This window comes from Laetiporus sulphureus (assembly GCF_001632365.1).
Source record: "Laetiporus sulphureus 93-53 unplaced genomic scaffold LAESUscaffold_43, whole genome shotgun sequence".
NCBI lineage: Eukaryota > Fungi > Basidiomycota > Agaricomycetes > Polyporales > Laetiporaceae > Laetiporus > Laetiporus sulphureus.
In genome coordinates, this window is record NW_024468552.1 from 252895 (window position 1) to 267875 (window position 14981).

The 14981-nt window shown below is 52.1% G+C and overlaps 8 protein-coding genes across 8 annotated transcripts; 5 read left to right on the forward strand and 3 right to left on the reverse strand.

Moving 5' to 3' along the window:
* On the reverse strand, nucleotides 1-835 carry LAESUDRAFT_814926 (acid protease; the record flags this gene model as incomplete). The annotated part of the gene is made up of 5 exons (XM_040914641.1): nucleotides 1-201; nucleotides 256-275; nucleotides 329-508; nucleotides 562-592; nucleotides 650-835. Coding segments are annotated over 5 exons (618 nt in total), but the record flags the coding sequence as incomplete, so codon positions are not given.
* A 183-nt stretch (nucleotides 836-1018) lies between these two features.
* Nucleotides 1019-1655, forward strand: LAESUDRAFT_384470 (uncharacterized protein). The gene has a single exon (XM_040902264.1). The coding sequence runs from the start codon at nucleotides 1203-1205 to the stop codon at nucleotides 1524-1526; it is 324 nt and encodes a 107-aa protein (XP_040760830.1). The 5' UTR covers nucleotides 1019-1202; the 3' UTR covers nucleotides 1527-1655.
* Nucleotides 1656-2766: 1111 nt separating this feature from the next.
* On the forward strand, nucleotides 2767-4409 carry LAESUDRAFT_814927 (uncharacterized protein). Its single transcript, XM_040914642.1, has 7 exons — nucleotides 2767-2826; nucleotides 2877-2926; nucleotides 2973-3197; nucleotides 3467-3564; nucleotides 3621-3762; nucleotides 3816-4057; nucleotides 4113-4409. The coding sequence occupies exons 1-7, from the start codon at nucleotides 2802-2804 to the stop codon at nucleotides 4165-4167; spliced, it is 837 nt and encodes a 278-aa protein (XP_040760831.1). The 5' UTR covers nucleotides 2767-2801; the 3' UTR covers nucleotides 4168-4409.
* Nucleotides 4410-5589: 1180 nt separating this feature from the next.
* Nucleotides 5590-6338, forward strand: LAESUDRAFT_660489 (Acireductone dioxygenase; the record flags this gene model as incomplete). Its single annotated transcript, XM_040904872.1, has 4 exons — nucleotides 5590-5864; nucleotides 5924-5988; nucleotides 6051-6178; nucleotides 6234-6338. 4 exons carry the CDS (start codon nucleotides 5590-5592, stop codon nucleotides 6336-6338), a joined length of 573 nt encoding a protein of 190 aa, XP_040760832.1.
* A 1135-nt stretch (nucleotides 6339-7473) lies between these two features.
* On the reverse strand, nucleotides 7474-8299 carry LAESUDRAFT_384552 (uncharacterized protein). Its single transcript, XM_040902265.1, has 2 exons — nucleotides 7775-8299; nucleotides 7474-7705 (listed from the first exon to the last, which is right to left on the reverse strand). The coding sequence occupies exons 1-2, from the start codon at nucleotides 8171-8173 to the stop codon at nucleotides 7694-7696; spliced, it is 411 nt and encodes a 136-aa protein (XP_040760833.1). The 5' UTR covers nucleotides 8174-8299; the 3' UTR covers nucleotides 7474-7693.
* A 1673-nt stretch (nucleotides 8300-9972) lies between these two features.
* LAESUDRAFT_729606 (uncharacterized protein) lies at nucleotides 9973-10692 on the forward strand. The gene has a single exon (XM_040909666.1). The coding sequence runs from the start codon at nucleotides 10102-10104 to the stop codon at nucleotides 10438-10440; it is 339 nt and encodes a 112-aa protein (XP_040760834.1). The 5' UTR covers nucleotides 9973-10101; the 3' UTR covers nucleotides 10441-10692.
* Nucleotides 10528-11879, forward strand: LAESUDRAFT_716470 (uncharacterized protein; the record flags this gene model as incomplete). Its single annotated transcript, XM_040907251.1, has 5 exons — nucleotides 10528-10734; nucleotides 10778-10875; nucleotides 11559-11613; nucleotides 11652-11707; nucleotides 11768-11879. 5 exons carry the CDS (start codon nucleotides 10528-10530, stop codon nucleotides 11877-11879), a joined length of 528 nt encoding a protein of 175 aa, XP_040760835.1.
* Nucleotides 11880-13676: 1797 nt separating this feature from the next.
* Nucleotides 13677-14087, reverse strand: LAESUDRAFT_729607 (uncharacterized protein). Its single transcript, XM_040909667.1, has 3 exons — nucleotides 14054-14087; nucleotides 13898-14001; nucleotides 13677-13830 (listed from the first exon to the last, which is right to left on the reverse strand). Exons 1-3 carry the CDS (start codon nucleotides 14072-14074, stop codon nucleotides 13800-13802), a joined length of 156 nt encoding a protein of 51 aa, XP_040760836.1. The 5' UTR covers nucleotides 14075-14087; the 3' UTR covers nucleotides 13677-13799.
* Between the last annotated feature and the right edge of the window lie 894 nt (nucleotides 14088-14981).

Below are 14981 nucleotides of genomic sequence, written 5' to 3' on the forward strand. Positions count from 1 at the left end.
GTCTGTACGCCCGAGCTGCGTGGTGAAGAAGTGCGACATGTTTGGGTTCTGCAGGAAGAGGTTGACGAGGAAGGAGACGCCTGCGGTGGAGTTGGCACCGAAGGCCTCGACGACGTCGACGTCGACGGTGGAGCCTGCATCGAAGGACAGACCGAGGATACCGCGCACGTTGTCTCCGAAGATCGTACCGAAGTCCGTGGCCTGTCATATAGGGTCAGGTTGTCTGTAGAGGAGATCATCCGCGCCGAAACTCACGTTCGTGGCGTTGATGAAGGCTGGAGACGGAGGTCAGTGTGAGAGCTGAGACGACAGGCGAGGAAGTATGTACCTTGGTTGTAGACAAAGTGATCACCCAGAGACGCGTTGGCGAAGACAATCGTGCCGGTGACTGCGCCAATCCCGTATGTCTCTTGTGCCGTGATGTCCGTGACGTTGGTGAACTCAAACTGGCCGGATGGCAGCGACACCCAGAGATCGGATGATCCGGTGTCCAGTTGAATGAGCAGATCTATAGAATTCGACTGTCGATAACAATGTACGGAAGCAATCCATTAAACGTACCTTGGCCACCAATAGTCATATTCGTCGCGTACTGTAATCACAGTTTCATTAGTCCTGGATAGGCCAAAGTGTGTACGATATAACTTACCACAGTGTCATAGAAGTTGATCACATCGTCATTACTTGTCTGGCTGATACTTTGCATCCCAACCAGCCTCATTGGGAGGTGACGGGACCGAGCATCGAAGTGCGGCTCGCGTGCGGAGAGAGGAATCGTGAGGGCATTAGCAAGACCGCACAGCGATCCAATAACAATGAGAAAGAGGGCGTTCATGACGACGTATTACGGCGAACGACAGGACAAGAGAAACAGGCAAGTAGAGTAGTACGAGAATGGCGACGCTCCACGTCCGCTGGGGAGCATGCTGCAGGCCATCGCCTGATATATATCGTGCTGTGAGGGGAGGGGCGGTGTTTCCGGAGTTGATCTCAAGGTGAAACCTGCAGGGCGCAAACTTGGCGACGAGTCTGATACGAATACACTGCCAAAGTCCTGATCAGAGATGTGCAAACGCGATCGGTCACACATCAGTGTTGTTGTTGAAGCTGTGTGACAGTCAGATTGAAGTGGGTGCGTCAGAATCTAACGAAATCTTGAAGTGATGTGACCTACGCCACTGATGTGACAGGAGGCTTGTTTCATGCGGCCACCGTCAGAGATCAGTCGATGCCAGCGTGGAACATCATTGGCATCAGGGCTACCTATGCATGGAGCTATCCCAGACGCTGCGCCGGCAGGGTACATCAATGCTTCAAGCAGATGCCATCCCCGCTTGAATCTCCGGACCGCGGTGAGATCGCGTTCTCGAGTGGGCATCGACGGGGCGCAGGCATACTGTGGGGGACGTGGACATCGAGGTCGCGCTGTAAGTAAGGCGGGTTGGGTTTACGTAACCCACTTCCTCCGCACTGCTCATGACAGACGTGACGACCTAAAACACCTATGGCATTGCAAGCTGCAATAGTATTGCAGCATCCTTGTTGTCGCCAAAAGATCATCCATCAGCGTTTCAGCGGTTGCAATGAGCTGGACCGGCTCCTGTCGGTGTGGGAGGTGATCCATGACGGTATTGCATGAGATTGCATGATCTTCGCATTTTGCTTGACTGCAGGCATGTACTACATCAGGAAATTTGGTTCGCGTTGCATAAGCGCGAATAAGCGGTTTAAATTGTAGCTATTGCGAAAATTATATTGACCCCTATGCGAGCGATTACGAAAACCTGAACGATTTGCACAACCACTTACGGTCACAGTGGTACCCATTATAATGTGCAATAATCCGTACACCGATAGATTACAATCACTGATTATCGGACACCGGAGACATTGTAATCTCAGCAAGCAGTGATTATAATCATGAGTAAACCCGGCGCGCACATTGTAACCGCAAGCAAACAACAATATCTAAGCAGTGGTCAAAATTTTTATTTGTGCACGCAGTAAGCAATCTAGACATTCATTCCGTATTTTTCTTATATTTATTACTTTCTTTACTGTTCGTAGACAATTCATTTATCACAAGTGCCTTACTAGTCGAAGTCTCAACCTACCTACTACTCACTCACCGAAGGCTGCGAGAATGTTTACTACAGGACTCGAACACGCACACACGCGGGGATCACTCCATGGTAAAATATTGCTGCCACTTACCAGTTGGCTATAGATGCGACACTAGGTACTGTCATGGACGCTTCATGTACCGTCACAATAAGCGCTGAAGACGCGTCGCGCCTGTGGCGCGCAGGGCGGGCGCATATACCGAGCGTTCGCGTTGTCCCTGCTCGTTCTGTCTACATACACACTCCTGCTCACTGCTCCTCTTTCTGTGGTCTTGCTAGGACTCTAGAAGAACTTTCGTTATCTTCTCTGCCTGCTACATTGCGCTTTTACCGACTTATCTATGGCTAAAAAGAAGGCTACTGGGCAGTCTGCCAAGGGCAAGAGAGACAAGCCTGCTTCTGACAAGAATAAAGCGAAGAGTAAGAAGACCAATACAGAGAATGAGCTAGTACCAGAACACCAAGAAACTCAAGAGACACTCCGACTCACCAGGCAACACACACTCAGGCTGTCTCAGAGCCGGTCTTTCTCGCCTGTTCCACCTTCTCGACGTCGTAGACCCCCTATCACAGACTTGGATCAGCAGGTTCTAACTAACAATCTTCCATGGAGTCTGGCACCCAGAACTGCACCAGCCCGTTTGAATAGGCTCATGAACAGTGCAGCTGCACACTCGGATGCCAGGGGCGACGCTGAGAAAGCGTAAGGAGGTTCAGGTAGGGGGCATGGACACCCATCTCAAGTCACATCAGGAGGGCAGGGAAGGGTAGTGACACGTCGGAGCAAGGAGCATCAGGAACAGGTGCATGGTCACTCGTCCCAATTGATGTATTGCTGATATTTTGCAGGATCATCGGATGATTGAGAAGCTCCGACAGCAAGTATTTCAACAGCGCAAGGAGAATACTGCGCTTCAAGTGCGACTAGCCCAAGGTGACAGCATTCAAAAGCGCTCCCGAGACGATAACGCCGTCGATGCCGATCAGACGGACGATGAGCGTAGAAAGAAGAGGAAGACCGGTTCTGAAGCATTTGAAAACACTCACAAATCTCAGAGAAAGCTTACGCGATGGGTAAGCGATTCACGACTACGGTGATGCCATGGATCGTATGGTTGTTCCTCTGACATAAGTATGAGCACGTCCACAAGTCTAGGGAGGACAAGGCAGCTTCTGGACTGTGGCAGAACCATCTCGTAGCTCACCTTGTTTGGACTCTCGAGCCATTCTGGAGTCACATCCACGCTGACGAACGTCTCTCGGACGTTCTGAGCACCCGCTCATGGTCACGGCAGCATTATTTACGCTCTCGAAGGATGACCAGGAAACATTGAACACGATAGGTGGGCAGCTTGAAGGACGACGACTTGGCTGGGCGTATGGGATTTCAACTGAAGGACCTGAATAAGGTTAGCATGGCGGCGTTGAAAGGTGAAGGCTAGTGCGAATGTGAGTACCATTATCTCTTGTTTTGCCGTTCTTCACAAGTTTCTGCAGTCACCGTCAGAATGAGCTGAAGGAGCGCGCTCAGCGGTCTGTCAGGAGACAGTGCTACTACATCGACTACCAGCACTTCTGCAATGTCGTGAAATGGTGGATTGCCGAGATGCGGCCGATCATTGATTCGTCATTGCGCAATGTGTGTCTCGAGGATATGAAACACTTCAATGCTACTGACAATTGAATATACAGGAACTCGACAACAAGGGCTATATTTGTCCTCAATGCTACAAATCATTCTCGCCTCTGGAGGCGGGAAAGCTAATCGATTTTGCCGCTGGCACTTTCAACTGCGACGTGTGCCATGCGGAGCTTGTAGACAATGAGAACGCCGAGAGTGTGCGAGGCAGTCAAGACCGTATGCAGCACTTCAACCGACAGATGCGCTTCATTCGTGAAGGGTTGTGCAGGACGGAAGACACGGTGCTATCTGCGTACGTATCAATTTCCATTATTTTTTCCACCCACTATTCAAGCCATCCACTTTAGCTTCGACGTTGCGCTTTGGATCAAAATGCACATCATCAGTGCCGAGAAGTCGTAGCTGGCTGCGTGGAATGGTGGTCTGAAGATTGCAGGATCATCTGGAGAGTTGAAGCAGGAGGGTGCGTTCGGCATTGTGCTGTCGGTCGACAAAGACGAGGCAACACAGCGAGCGGAATGATCTGCCACTGACGCAACTGCAGGCTCTGCTGAGGGAGTGCGAGCAGCCTTGCGTGCACGGCGCTCCAATTTGTGTCTTTTCTGGCAGGCGTTGAAGTGTCTTGGTGCACCCTTATGATTACGTGTGACCATAGTCCACATATCGGACATTTCCAGTCCGCAGTGGCCTCAGATATTCCGCTGCTTATGCGAGCTTCTCGTGCATTGCGGTTGGCTGCATTCTTCTGCCATCTTGTCAGCGGCAGCTCCTAGTCAATCTCGGCCTCAAAAAGTTCAACCCAATGCTGTTCACTAGTTTACAACATGACTCACCTTATCTGCACTTCGGAAAACGCGAATTCAGTGCACACGGGGTATAGTCGAGACTCGAGAGAACGCGCATCTTGGGCGCTTGGGCCACAGCTTAGACTTAGCGCATATCAGGGGACGTCTCATCACTTCTAATCCCCCCAGTTAGGTTAGTTCGCACTTAGAATAAGCTTATAACCTCAGTCGTGTACGAACATATGCGATTACGAGTGATCTGGACCTGATTGTAAGCAGTAATAATGTAATTACAATATTTCAGCAATTATTATAACTGATTGCCACAGATTGTAAGCAATCATAATACATCCCGCAGCGGTACAATCGCTAAGTAAGCCTCACGCGAAAATTATAAACCCATCTATTTGCGGCCTTCGCTTACAATCTCAACTCAGATTTCCTGATGTAGTGGAAACAGCCGATCGCTGGTTGTTTATCCTCACCTTGTGCACCGTTGTCAACAGTTATATGAGGGCCGGAGTCTCGTACGCTCGTGACCGTTCCGGCACTGCAAATCCTTACACGATCCCACACGCTAGGCTCGGATGAATCTTTTAACGCAATGCTAGCCGCTATGCCGCTTTTCTTACTGGGCTGGGAGATGCAGACAATCCTCGCGCCTTCGCGAACCCGATGACGCCGCCCGGAGCTACACGAACGACAGCTGCCATAAAAACGTTGAGAAACGTCTCACCCTCGGCCAACGCTCCGGAGAGCCGTTCCGCTCGCAGCCACACCACGAGCATTCGCCTTCTTTCTGCACCCTCGGCAGGATGTTCGAGCTCGGCGTAAGGAGGACTATTTCCTCAAGCGCGTCCGCCGTGCGATGGGAACGAGCGGCCGCCGCATCAGTCAAAACGGCTGCAGCGGAACGGCTGTGATGATTCACGGACACACCTCATGACCAGGACCGTAACGCACCGCCACGCCTACTTAAGCCTGCGACCATCCTCGCATCTCAGCACCTCCATCCTTACATCATACTCGTATCCGCACCATGCGCGCGTACTATATGGACGAGCTCCCCGGCGACCAGCGCCTCCCGCACGACCAGCGCCTCCCGCACGACTCGGGCAACGTCGTCGACGACGCGACGCTCGACAAGCTCGGCGTGCTGCGGTGGCACATCCCCGTTGACCCGAGCGGCGAGTGGGAGGGCAAGGTGGACGCGATCGCCACCGAGAGGCAGTATCGCAACCGCGACATTTGCCTTGTCACCAAGGAGGGCATGGGCGAGGACTTTGAGGCGACGCTGAAGCGGTTCTATCACGAGTACGTGTCCGATTTAGCTCCTACAGTGTGTCGGGTCAGGCTAATGGTGCGCCGTGCAGGCACATGCACGAGGATGAGGAGATCAGGTACATCATCCAGGGCAGCGGCTTCTTTGACGTCCGCGGTATGTGACATCGTGAATCGCTAAGTGGGCATGCCGGCTCACAAGTGGATTACTCGCTGTAGAGTTCACCACGGACGCGTGGATCCGCCTCCACCTCTCCGCGGGAGACATGATCGTGCTGCCCGCCGGTATCTATCACCGCTTCTCCCTCGACATGGGCAACAAGTCTCGTACCATGCGTCTCTTCAAGGTCCGTCTTCTCCTGCTCTACATCAAACATCGGTCGATTGATCGTCTTATGATAGGATGAGCCCAAGTGGATCGCGTACAACCGCAGCACAGAGACTGATAGCAACCCGTACAGGGTGGACTACCTCAAGAGCGTCCAGGGTGTCTCAGTCGGTGCTTAAGCATCTCTCCGACGCTGTTGCGTTGTGTACTATCAGATATTTAAGCATGTAAAGAACGTCATCGTGATCTTGTTAAAGATCCGTGGATATTACGAAACAACATCTCGCAGAGGAACGATCAATTTGGTTGGTCAAGCTGCACGGTTTCATCAAATGACCTCGGGGTTTCAGATTCATGCGAGATGCACAATCTCGATCAGGGAGACCGCGATAGAATAGTCGGTTCTACTGAATGGCAGAGAACAGGTAGGGCACCGTGCAACGTGGGACCATGAAGTGCGAGAATTAAGCAGAACCGTTTCAGTCTGAAACATTTGACGCATCTGAGCCACTGCATCGGTATACCTCATATCACGAAACTGAACCATTGATAGAGGGTAATCCTGGCGGCCACTGGCACGAAACGTGTGCCTCGTTCCGAAGGCGCTATTGGACTCCTCACGAGCGCCTTTAGGATGCTCCTTACGCGTTCCTGGACAGAGTCACAGCAGAGACAAAATAAAATCTGCCGTTTCGCATGGTCAGATGCTGAGGTCAGCAAGAAAGTGATGCATCTCATACGCAGCGTCCAGACGAGAAAATGGAAACGTACCGAAGCCTCTGCTTGACGTATCGTGATATTTATGTCTCAAGTGGGTCGCACAGCACACACGATCCATGTTTTCAATGACGTTTGTATTCCACCCATTGTCCCACCCATCCCTCCTAAACAATCCTGCTGTCGTACAAGGACATGTCCACATAATTTAGCTGAGCCGTGTTGATTCGCGCGCAACTTACCGTATTTCGGGCAGCATTCGCTTCGGTCTTGAGTCCCTTTAAGACAGTATCAAAATTAGAAGACTGTCCGGTCGTCCAACCCAGTGTACCTACCTCGGTCCGATCATTGCACGCCGCCGAAGACGGCCACATTGTCTTGCAGCACGATTCCGTTGAACCCTTGAGACGACGCGCGAAAATCAAGACCTACTCGATTATCTATTTGCAATATGCACTCACCGTGTCCCAGTCATATCGACGTGAGAGGGACAATCGTCCGATCTTGAAGAGGTCTTCAGAGTGATCGCTTATCTGTATTGAATCGTAAGTCGGTATGTAATTGTTATAAACAAATGCGAATGACGGACCTTGACGCGCGCAATGGTCTCATGCTCGGATACACGAGCGTACCTGGTGTCGGGACACCAGCCTCATATGATGAAAGGGTCATCAGCTTCGAGATTGGCAGGAAACGGGGAATTTATTGCACGAAAGATTGTCGCTCGAGGTTGAGAACCGATGATTTATGTGTTGAGGTTAGAGTTCCGTCAGACATTGTCGACGGCAAATCAGAGTACTGTCGGCGCGTTCGCGGATCACGATGCATTCTGAAACAGAATGCTTGAATCATCATGCATCAACACCATAGTGGTGCTTCCAAAAATACTGCAACTCACCATTGCTAACAATACCGACACCCGCTCATGCATCTGCCTTCCGGACCTTCGAGCCCTTTGCACGTCTCCAATCGCCTCCTTCGCGACATAAGGACCACAATTATATGGGCATCGTATCAACTGAGGAGAATGCGCGCGAAAAATGTTGGAAGCGTTGCAGCGGACGATTGTGGGGAAGGGGGTGGGGTGTGGGGGAGTGTTCGTCGCAGTACGTGCTCTTCTGTGCGATCCAGGAGCGACAGGGCATATGCAATAGAGTTGTGTGGTTGCGATCCATAGCTTGAACGTCATGAGAAAAATCCCGGCGACGAATGTAAGTGGTTGGTTAGCCAGGGGCCAGATAAAGATGTCCAGTAATCGGGAGGCGCGAGAGAGCGGCGATGTCGGTTTTGTCGGCATTCAGGCTGGAGAAAGCGTAGGATGTCTGCTTGTCCGCCGTTCTATATTTTATACCGCGCCATTGAGCTTGTTGTAAGAAATAACTGACGGTAGTGGGTGTGCATTTGAAGGACATCGTGGCCATCGCACGTGAGGGGTGGTTGAAGTAAAATCGTCGGACGGGGGGGCAGGTGGACCATTCTCGATGGAAGTCGATATGAGCAGGATATGACAGCAGCGTCAGGGCAGCGCTGTTTAGACAAACGAACTCGGCTACCAGCAAGCAATTGAATCATTGCAAGCCGACCAAGGTCGACGCAGGGGAGCGTGGTGCGACCTCGTGCCACCGCTCGCTTCCCGCGTCGCGTCGCGGCTACTTCCGCGACGACGACTACCTCCTCGGCTGTTTGTTCCTCGCTCAAACGTCCTCCTCAATTTGCGAACATGCTGTGAACTGGCGGGACGTCGTCTGCAATTTTCTGGATTATAATTTTGTCCCTCTGAGGTCGTCAAAATATGCTGCCGGAGATAGCGGTTCTCAACCGCTTTAAGTCGATCAAGCAACTTCATATCCTCCTTCTGGTGACTCTGGTTGCTGCCAACCTCCACTTGTGGTCGAAGAAGACGCTGCTGAGTGATGACTTGAGGAAGATGATGGCGTCCTGGAATGCGACAGCGAAGGCTTGAGACGTGAAAGCACTGTATGCTAGGGGATCTTCCACAGTCGTTGCCACCAGACGCAACGTTCGTCTTTGCGTTGCTCTGGTCAAAAGAACGCGATCTGTTCCTCCGCGGGAGTCGCGAATAATTCGCGACAAATGCTGCCCGCGAGCAGATTGATGAAGGTAAGTCCCGCTCGTTGTACATCTCTCTGAACAAGAGCAGAACCGTCGTATGGGATGCTCCTCTTTCGCAGTTCGGACGCGCTGCATGCGATTGATCGTCTAGACTCGTCGAAGAGGATACTGCGCTCCCCTCCACCGTTCCTCGCCTTTCGCGATGTGTGTCAAAATGGCGGTCCTTGCACCCGGCACGCCATGGTCGTCATGCTACCAAGCAATGTGCAGTGCCTTCGTCTTGCTGCGTTGTTAACATCGAGCCATTGTCGGATGCCAGACGGCAATCTTCCCGTCGGACAGTCTGAACTATGCTTTCATATCCTTCAAATCTTCAGTGATATACTGTCAATGCAAAACAACACAACGATAGAACGGTACGTCAATCATTCATGACCGTTGACCGGAATCTGTGGCCACTTACCCTATGGGCGCTTCTGACCGTGATCCTGTGACGTGACTTTAGGTCACATCATGAAACATTGTCACCGTCACGGCACCGCGCACGGTGGGACTTGGGGTCGTCGAAGAGCAAGAGACAGCCTGCCAAGGCAGACTGATCAGCTCCGAGGGCATGGAAAATGGCTCACCAGATGTCCAGAATGCCTATGTGTGGGTGGCGTGTCTAAGGATCTTTGAAAATGCTGATATGCTCCCGCGGCTTTGGTGGTGTCGCCGCTCGCGGAGACGCTTGCGGACGAGGGACGCCCATGTGTCCTTCAGCTGCTGATGAAAACCAGACCACAGATCAGTTTTTAGTCTGGGCCCATTTATCGGGCCATCGAGAGGGGGGTTGCGCAAAGCTCACCGCATGAGCGGTTGAGCGGCGACAATGTCGTCGACATTGATCTTGCTGGCAGTATCTGACCGCGTTTTTCCTGGTCGAGGCTGATTTTCTGAGCTCATTGATCGCAGGCTACAGCTAGAGGCCGTATCAAGATAGAGATCGACACTAACGACCGTTCGCGGAAGTAGAGGCGGGGTGTCGCGGGAGCGGAATGAGATAGTCGCGTCGCCGCGGCGGCAAAGAGGTGCTCTTATGTACGGGTGGCATTCCTGCCAAAGCAGGCAAAAACTCGCCGCTTCTTCGACCACGCGATTTTGTAAAACGCCATGCCTCTGCGCAGCGAGACGAACCCTGGCTTGCTTGCGACGTCCCCTTGCCTTCTTCCATCCTCGTGCAGCCGTTCTTACCAGTTCGAAGAGTGCTCATACCAAGCAGCGTTGATTACCGCCGTCGAAACATGCTTGTCATCGTGTCAATGCTCCAATAAGCTGTCGCTAGCCTTTCCTGATGTTCTCTGCACTATTCGTCAGACCTCCATCACCCAACTCAGTCCCTCGTCTCCCCAGCTACCGTTCAACCTACGGGCACAGGACTCACTGCAGGCAAGGAGGAAATGGCCATATATTGAGGTGGATCCGGCTGCTTCGTTGACGGCACAAACATAAATCGTACAGCTGGAAGCTCGACCCCGACGCCCAGAATTACGAGCAATCTGGAGACTTCACCAGCAGTTGTGGCTGCGAGCAGTCGCTATGTCGTTGCCGTCCATAGGCAAACTTGGTGGCTCCTCTCTCGAGCGGTGGAACTGTCGGCGGCGCTGGAGACAAGCCGGAAGGCGATATTTCGGCCATGGATTTGGATGTGTTTTACGTTGCTGGTCGCCAGAACCGTCAGCACCGGGGCAATTGAGGAACTGTGCCTTCACTACCACCGAAAGTCCACTGCGTCGCTATCACGTCGTGCGTTTTGTCTTGCGTTCTCATATTTTCTGGTTGGCTGAAGGATGTTCCAATATATGCCGTAGTCGTTGGTTGGACGTGTCAAGGAACGTGCGTTGCGGAGGGCTGGCTGCGACGCTCGACTGTCAGGGTTTTGAATCGGTGAGCATATGCTGTCTAGATGCGGTTGCAAAAAGGTTGCTTTACATCTGGATTCTTGATCCTGTGATGATACTATGTTAACGGTTTTGTTTGATTTTTGACGTGAGAGCAGGTAAGACATCTTGATATACCTGTCAACGTGTTTGTTCTCGCCGATCTGGTGTTCATCGCACATGCTCTCGAGGTTCTTCTATTGTCGCACCGTTCTTCATTGAGCGGCGAGGAGTATGCATGCAATCTGTTGCCACACGCGTGCACCATATTCCGTTGAACAATGCCGAGTTACATTCTGCTGGCAAGGCGGTGTATCAGGAGATCTTTCATGTCTCCAAATAAGTCCTGTGGAATAGAAGCCTTGTCTTTGGCACACATCCTGGTCAGTAACACAGTGGAATGCAGCATGCTGACTGAAAAATCTGCAGAGCTAGGTCACTGTTCCGTCAAGTTGCAAGAAGTCAGATCGCCCGGCTGAATCATTCGTCCTCTGCTTGCATCTTGAGCGTGAAGGGTCTATGCTGTGCTCGGTCTTGTCAGGTGTCTTCGACGAATGGATGCTTGATGGACTCTTGTACTTGAGGTCACTCGCACGCAGCAAGACATGAAAGTTGCAAAAAAGTGCAAATTCTGTATTGTTTGTCGTTCAATCTCACCGGCATCGAGTACATACTGAAAACATCGCATAGCGCCCCAGACAAGACACGGCACGGCATTCCCAACATCGACGCGTCGACCATCACCGTGAGCAGTGTACCTACATGCACGGCTGTGCTTGACAGCGGACCTTGCGTCAATGCGACGTGAAGCACGAATGTTTGATCAGCGGCTCACCAAGGTAGGTTCTCTTTTACGAGCACGTCCGCAATGTCGCTGAGCATCGGAGCTGTCTCCATAGTCTTCTCGCATATTACGCGACGAAATCTCGCATTGAGAGTGAAGAGCATGAGCAATCCATCTTAGCTGGCGGAAAGTGTGGGAACTTCGAAGCAGACTTCAAGCAGTCATGAATCGGACCAGCATGTCCCTGAAGTTGCAGCGCATCAAGGAAGACGCACAAGCGGAATCGCTAGGAGCATATTTCTGATGAGGGAGGGAGAATATGTTGGAGGAACGAGGCATTCCCGAAGGTAAGAAGACAGTGCGGGCCACCCGAAGAGCGCTCGTCGCAGCCGGATTTAGCGCTGGCAAATCCGTACGGACGCGTCGCGCGCGTAGATGCACGTGATATAATGATCCGATCACGTGCACGTCTTGCCAATTTGTTTACCGCCCCCGGATCGGTGACACCGTAGCCAATAAATTAGGCGACCGATTCAATCACTTTTTTGTGTATTACTCTATGAACGGCTCGAATTCTGTCGAGCATCGGGGATGCGTTTACTGCCTCTCAGGAAGCGGTTTTGTGAAATCGTGTTGGCGCTCGGCGCGGAGGCTTTTCACGGGCGCTCAACGTGATCGATCTTCGTGATGGGCGTGTCGAGATTGTTTACATCGATTTGTCTCAGGTGGCTGAACTTCTCGCGTGTGGCCCGCGTTGAAGTCATACTCTGATACACGCTTTCTTGAATTCAGTACATCATGAAAAATCGATATTCAACATTCAATTATCAAGTCCACGCATACTCTTACGAGATCCGAGTTATCTGGATATTTAACTGGCTTGAACATCGGAAACCCTAGATGTCGTGCTCCCTGCTTGACATGAAGTTTTCATCTCGGGTACGGCTGGAAGACTATCCTTCGACACCGCTCCATAACGTCATATTGGCCATGCCTAATGCATGTACATCGAATGCACTACCCACGTATTCTCCGAAGACCTGACAAGCGGTGCCGTCCACAGCATGCTCTCACACTTACTCCTTCTGTCAGAATCCGGTGGCCCATCGTCGACGACGATAATAACTGAATGCTCTTCATTGTATCCCCGCTTGGTCGTTACGCCGTAGGATTAATTGATTAATTCATTGTGGATCATCATTTTGAAGAAGTGTCTGACAGATAAGCTCCCGCGGGAGCGCTGGACGGTGATGGGATGTTCGGATGGAGAAAGGGCGGTTTAAGCTAGCAGTGTCGTATCGCGTAACCTTGGCCTCCTCCGTGATGTTCGGGAGAAGAGAGGATATGGATTGTATGGTGACTGGTGTGGTGTTTTCGAGCGCTCGCTCTGTAGGGTTGCGACGTACAGCGGGACTGTCGTTCTCAGTCGAGGAATATTCACCCTTACACTGCGCTGTGCGGGTACCTTTGTGAACACTGAGGTCCACTTGTGAATGTGATTGCGACTGTCTGCCGATGGAGATAAATCAGAAGTTGCTATGTTATAAGGAGATCCATTGCTACTCACGGCAGTGTGAACTGCATCAATTAATGCAACGGTGATCGAAGGTGTATTAATGATGGAAGCGACCCCTTCGACGCGGGGAACGTGCATTCTTCGATGCTATGAAGCGTTCACGCAATACCTGGAACAGCTGCGAATGTGATCACACGTTTAATGGCGCACTATTGCGATACCCAAAGCGACAAAGCCCACGTCGCCTGCATTGATGCACTGATAGAATTCCTTCACGGATACAGGGGCTCGGTGGATCATTACTATGCTGTGCGGCTACCACAAACTTCAATGCGCCGTCAGAATGAGGCATCCCGTTTAACAGACTTTGCGTGGAAAGGCAGATATGCAACAGACTGAGGAGCAGTTGACTGGTGTCAACAGTCGGACTTGTATTTTCACTGACACTGCCAACCACGGTCCGTTGCTATGGGTCAGAAAGCGGCGAGCTAACATCACAGCAAATGTTGTATAATGATAGTAGTAGAAGTGCGCCAATCGAGTCAGATCCATGATACAGCTGATGATACATTCCGGGTGTTAGACCCTATGTCTTTGTCGTAGCGTCCCCTCACAATACGCAACAATCCCTTCATGCAGTAGATGATGCCCCCGATTTGTACCTGGTGAAGAGAGCCTGAAGATCAGTTGGATGCCGCTTTCTCTCCGAACGGGTGATGGACGACTCACAGCTGGTATCCAGCAGCAATGAACGGAACGCAGAACGGGATGACAATGAATGCAAGGTATTTGCCCGCAAACGCACGCTTGTTGTCATAACGGAAGGGCACGGGCTGAATAGGGGAGTGAGCGGTGGATGAGGTGGCGAGGGTGTGTGGGACTTACGTGAGTGTATCCGTGTGCCATCCGCGTCTGGCCGAAGCTCGAACGCGTCGCGCGAGAGAGGCGAGGAAGGCTGCGGGCAAGGCGGAGCGTAGACGACATGCTGGCGGATGGCGAGTTGGCTAGGGAGGGGAGGGTAATGGTGGTGGTAGCTGAGGTGGCTTAGGGGAACAGGCGTAGTGGAATGGTATTAGGTCACTCGAAAGGGGGCAGCTGACCGCGGGTGGGAATCCTTCCGCATCTTCTGGCCAGCTATATGTAGCAGCCCGGACATCACCTCATCTTTGGGGATGCACGTCTGGAGTGCAGCGAGAACGCGAACAAGCTGATCCAGCCGGGGCGCGGCCTGCGTCAAGCGTCACACCGGAGGGAAGATGCCGACCAGAGGGGGATGCCAACGGAAGGAGAAGATCTCCACATCAGCCGCCGGCAAACATGGAGACCCTTGGAGTAAACGTTGCACGAACAAGCACCGCAGGACGTCCGTGGAGACCTTTCCTTGGCCACAGGAGACATATGCCAGTGTGCGCTCAGCCGCAGAATCGCAAGACATCACCAGACCGTCGACAGAGGACGCCAAATCGAGAAACAGGTTGTCGTGCATAACTATTGCAAACGCGCGGATTTGTAGTGGCCTCACGCGATATCACCCAAGCGACACGGAAGATGCAGACGAGACCGATCGAGACGAGACTGGGTAGACGCTAACCCCGCCCGCCTTCCTAATGCGGCCAACGCGCGTCTTCACACTCGGAACCGCGGGCGCTCAATTGAACTGGTGGTCATCAGCGCCTCAGCATTTAAATGAGACTCAGTGCTATGTTCGGCTTTGATATCAGGTATACTGGATGCTCATATATCAGACCGTTATTTCGACAGCGCGGTGGTCCTACATGCGGATTCTATCTGAAGAACAAACCGTCTCGGCTGG

Coding starts and splice junctions, on each gene's coding strand:
- LAESUDRAFT_384470 (XM_040902264.1), top strand. CDS start 1,203: ATGCGGCCACCGTCAGAGATCAGTCGATGCCAGCGTGGAACATCATTG.
- LAESUDRAFT_814927 (XM_040914642.1), top strand. CDS start 2,802: ATGCCAGGGGCGACGCTGAGAAAGC. Junction 2,927..2,972: donor GCAAGGAGCATCAGGAACAG/GTGCATGGTCAC, acceptor GATATTTTGCAG/GATCATCGGATGATTGAGAA. Junction 3,565..3,620: donor GCGTTGAAAGGTGAAGGCTA/GTGCGAATGTGA, acceptor AAGTTTCTGCAG/TCACCGTCAGAATGAGCTGA.
- LAESUDRAFT_384552 (XM_040902265.1), bottom strand. CDS start 8,173: ATGCCGACAAAACCGACATCGCCGCTCTCTCGCGCCTCCCGATTACTG.
- LAESUDRAFT_729606 (XM_040909666.1), top strand. CDS start 10,102: ATGCCTCTGCGCAGCGAGACGAACCCTGGCTTGCTTGCGACGTCCCCT.
- LAESUDRAFT_729607 (XM_040909667.1), bottom strand. CDS start 14,074: ATGGCACACGGATACACTCAC. Junction 14,002..14,053: donor TGGCACACGGATACACTCAC/GTAAGTCCCACA, acceptor TCCCCTATTCAG/CCCGTGCCCTTCCGTTATGA. Junction 13,831..13,897: donor ATTGCTGCTGGATACCAGCT/GTGAGTCGTCCA, acceptor TCTCTTCACCAG/GTACAAATCGGGGGCATCAT.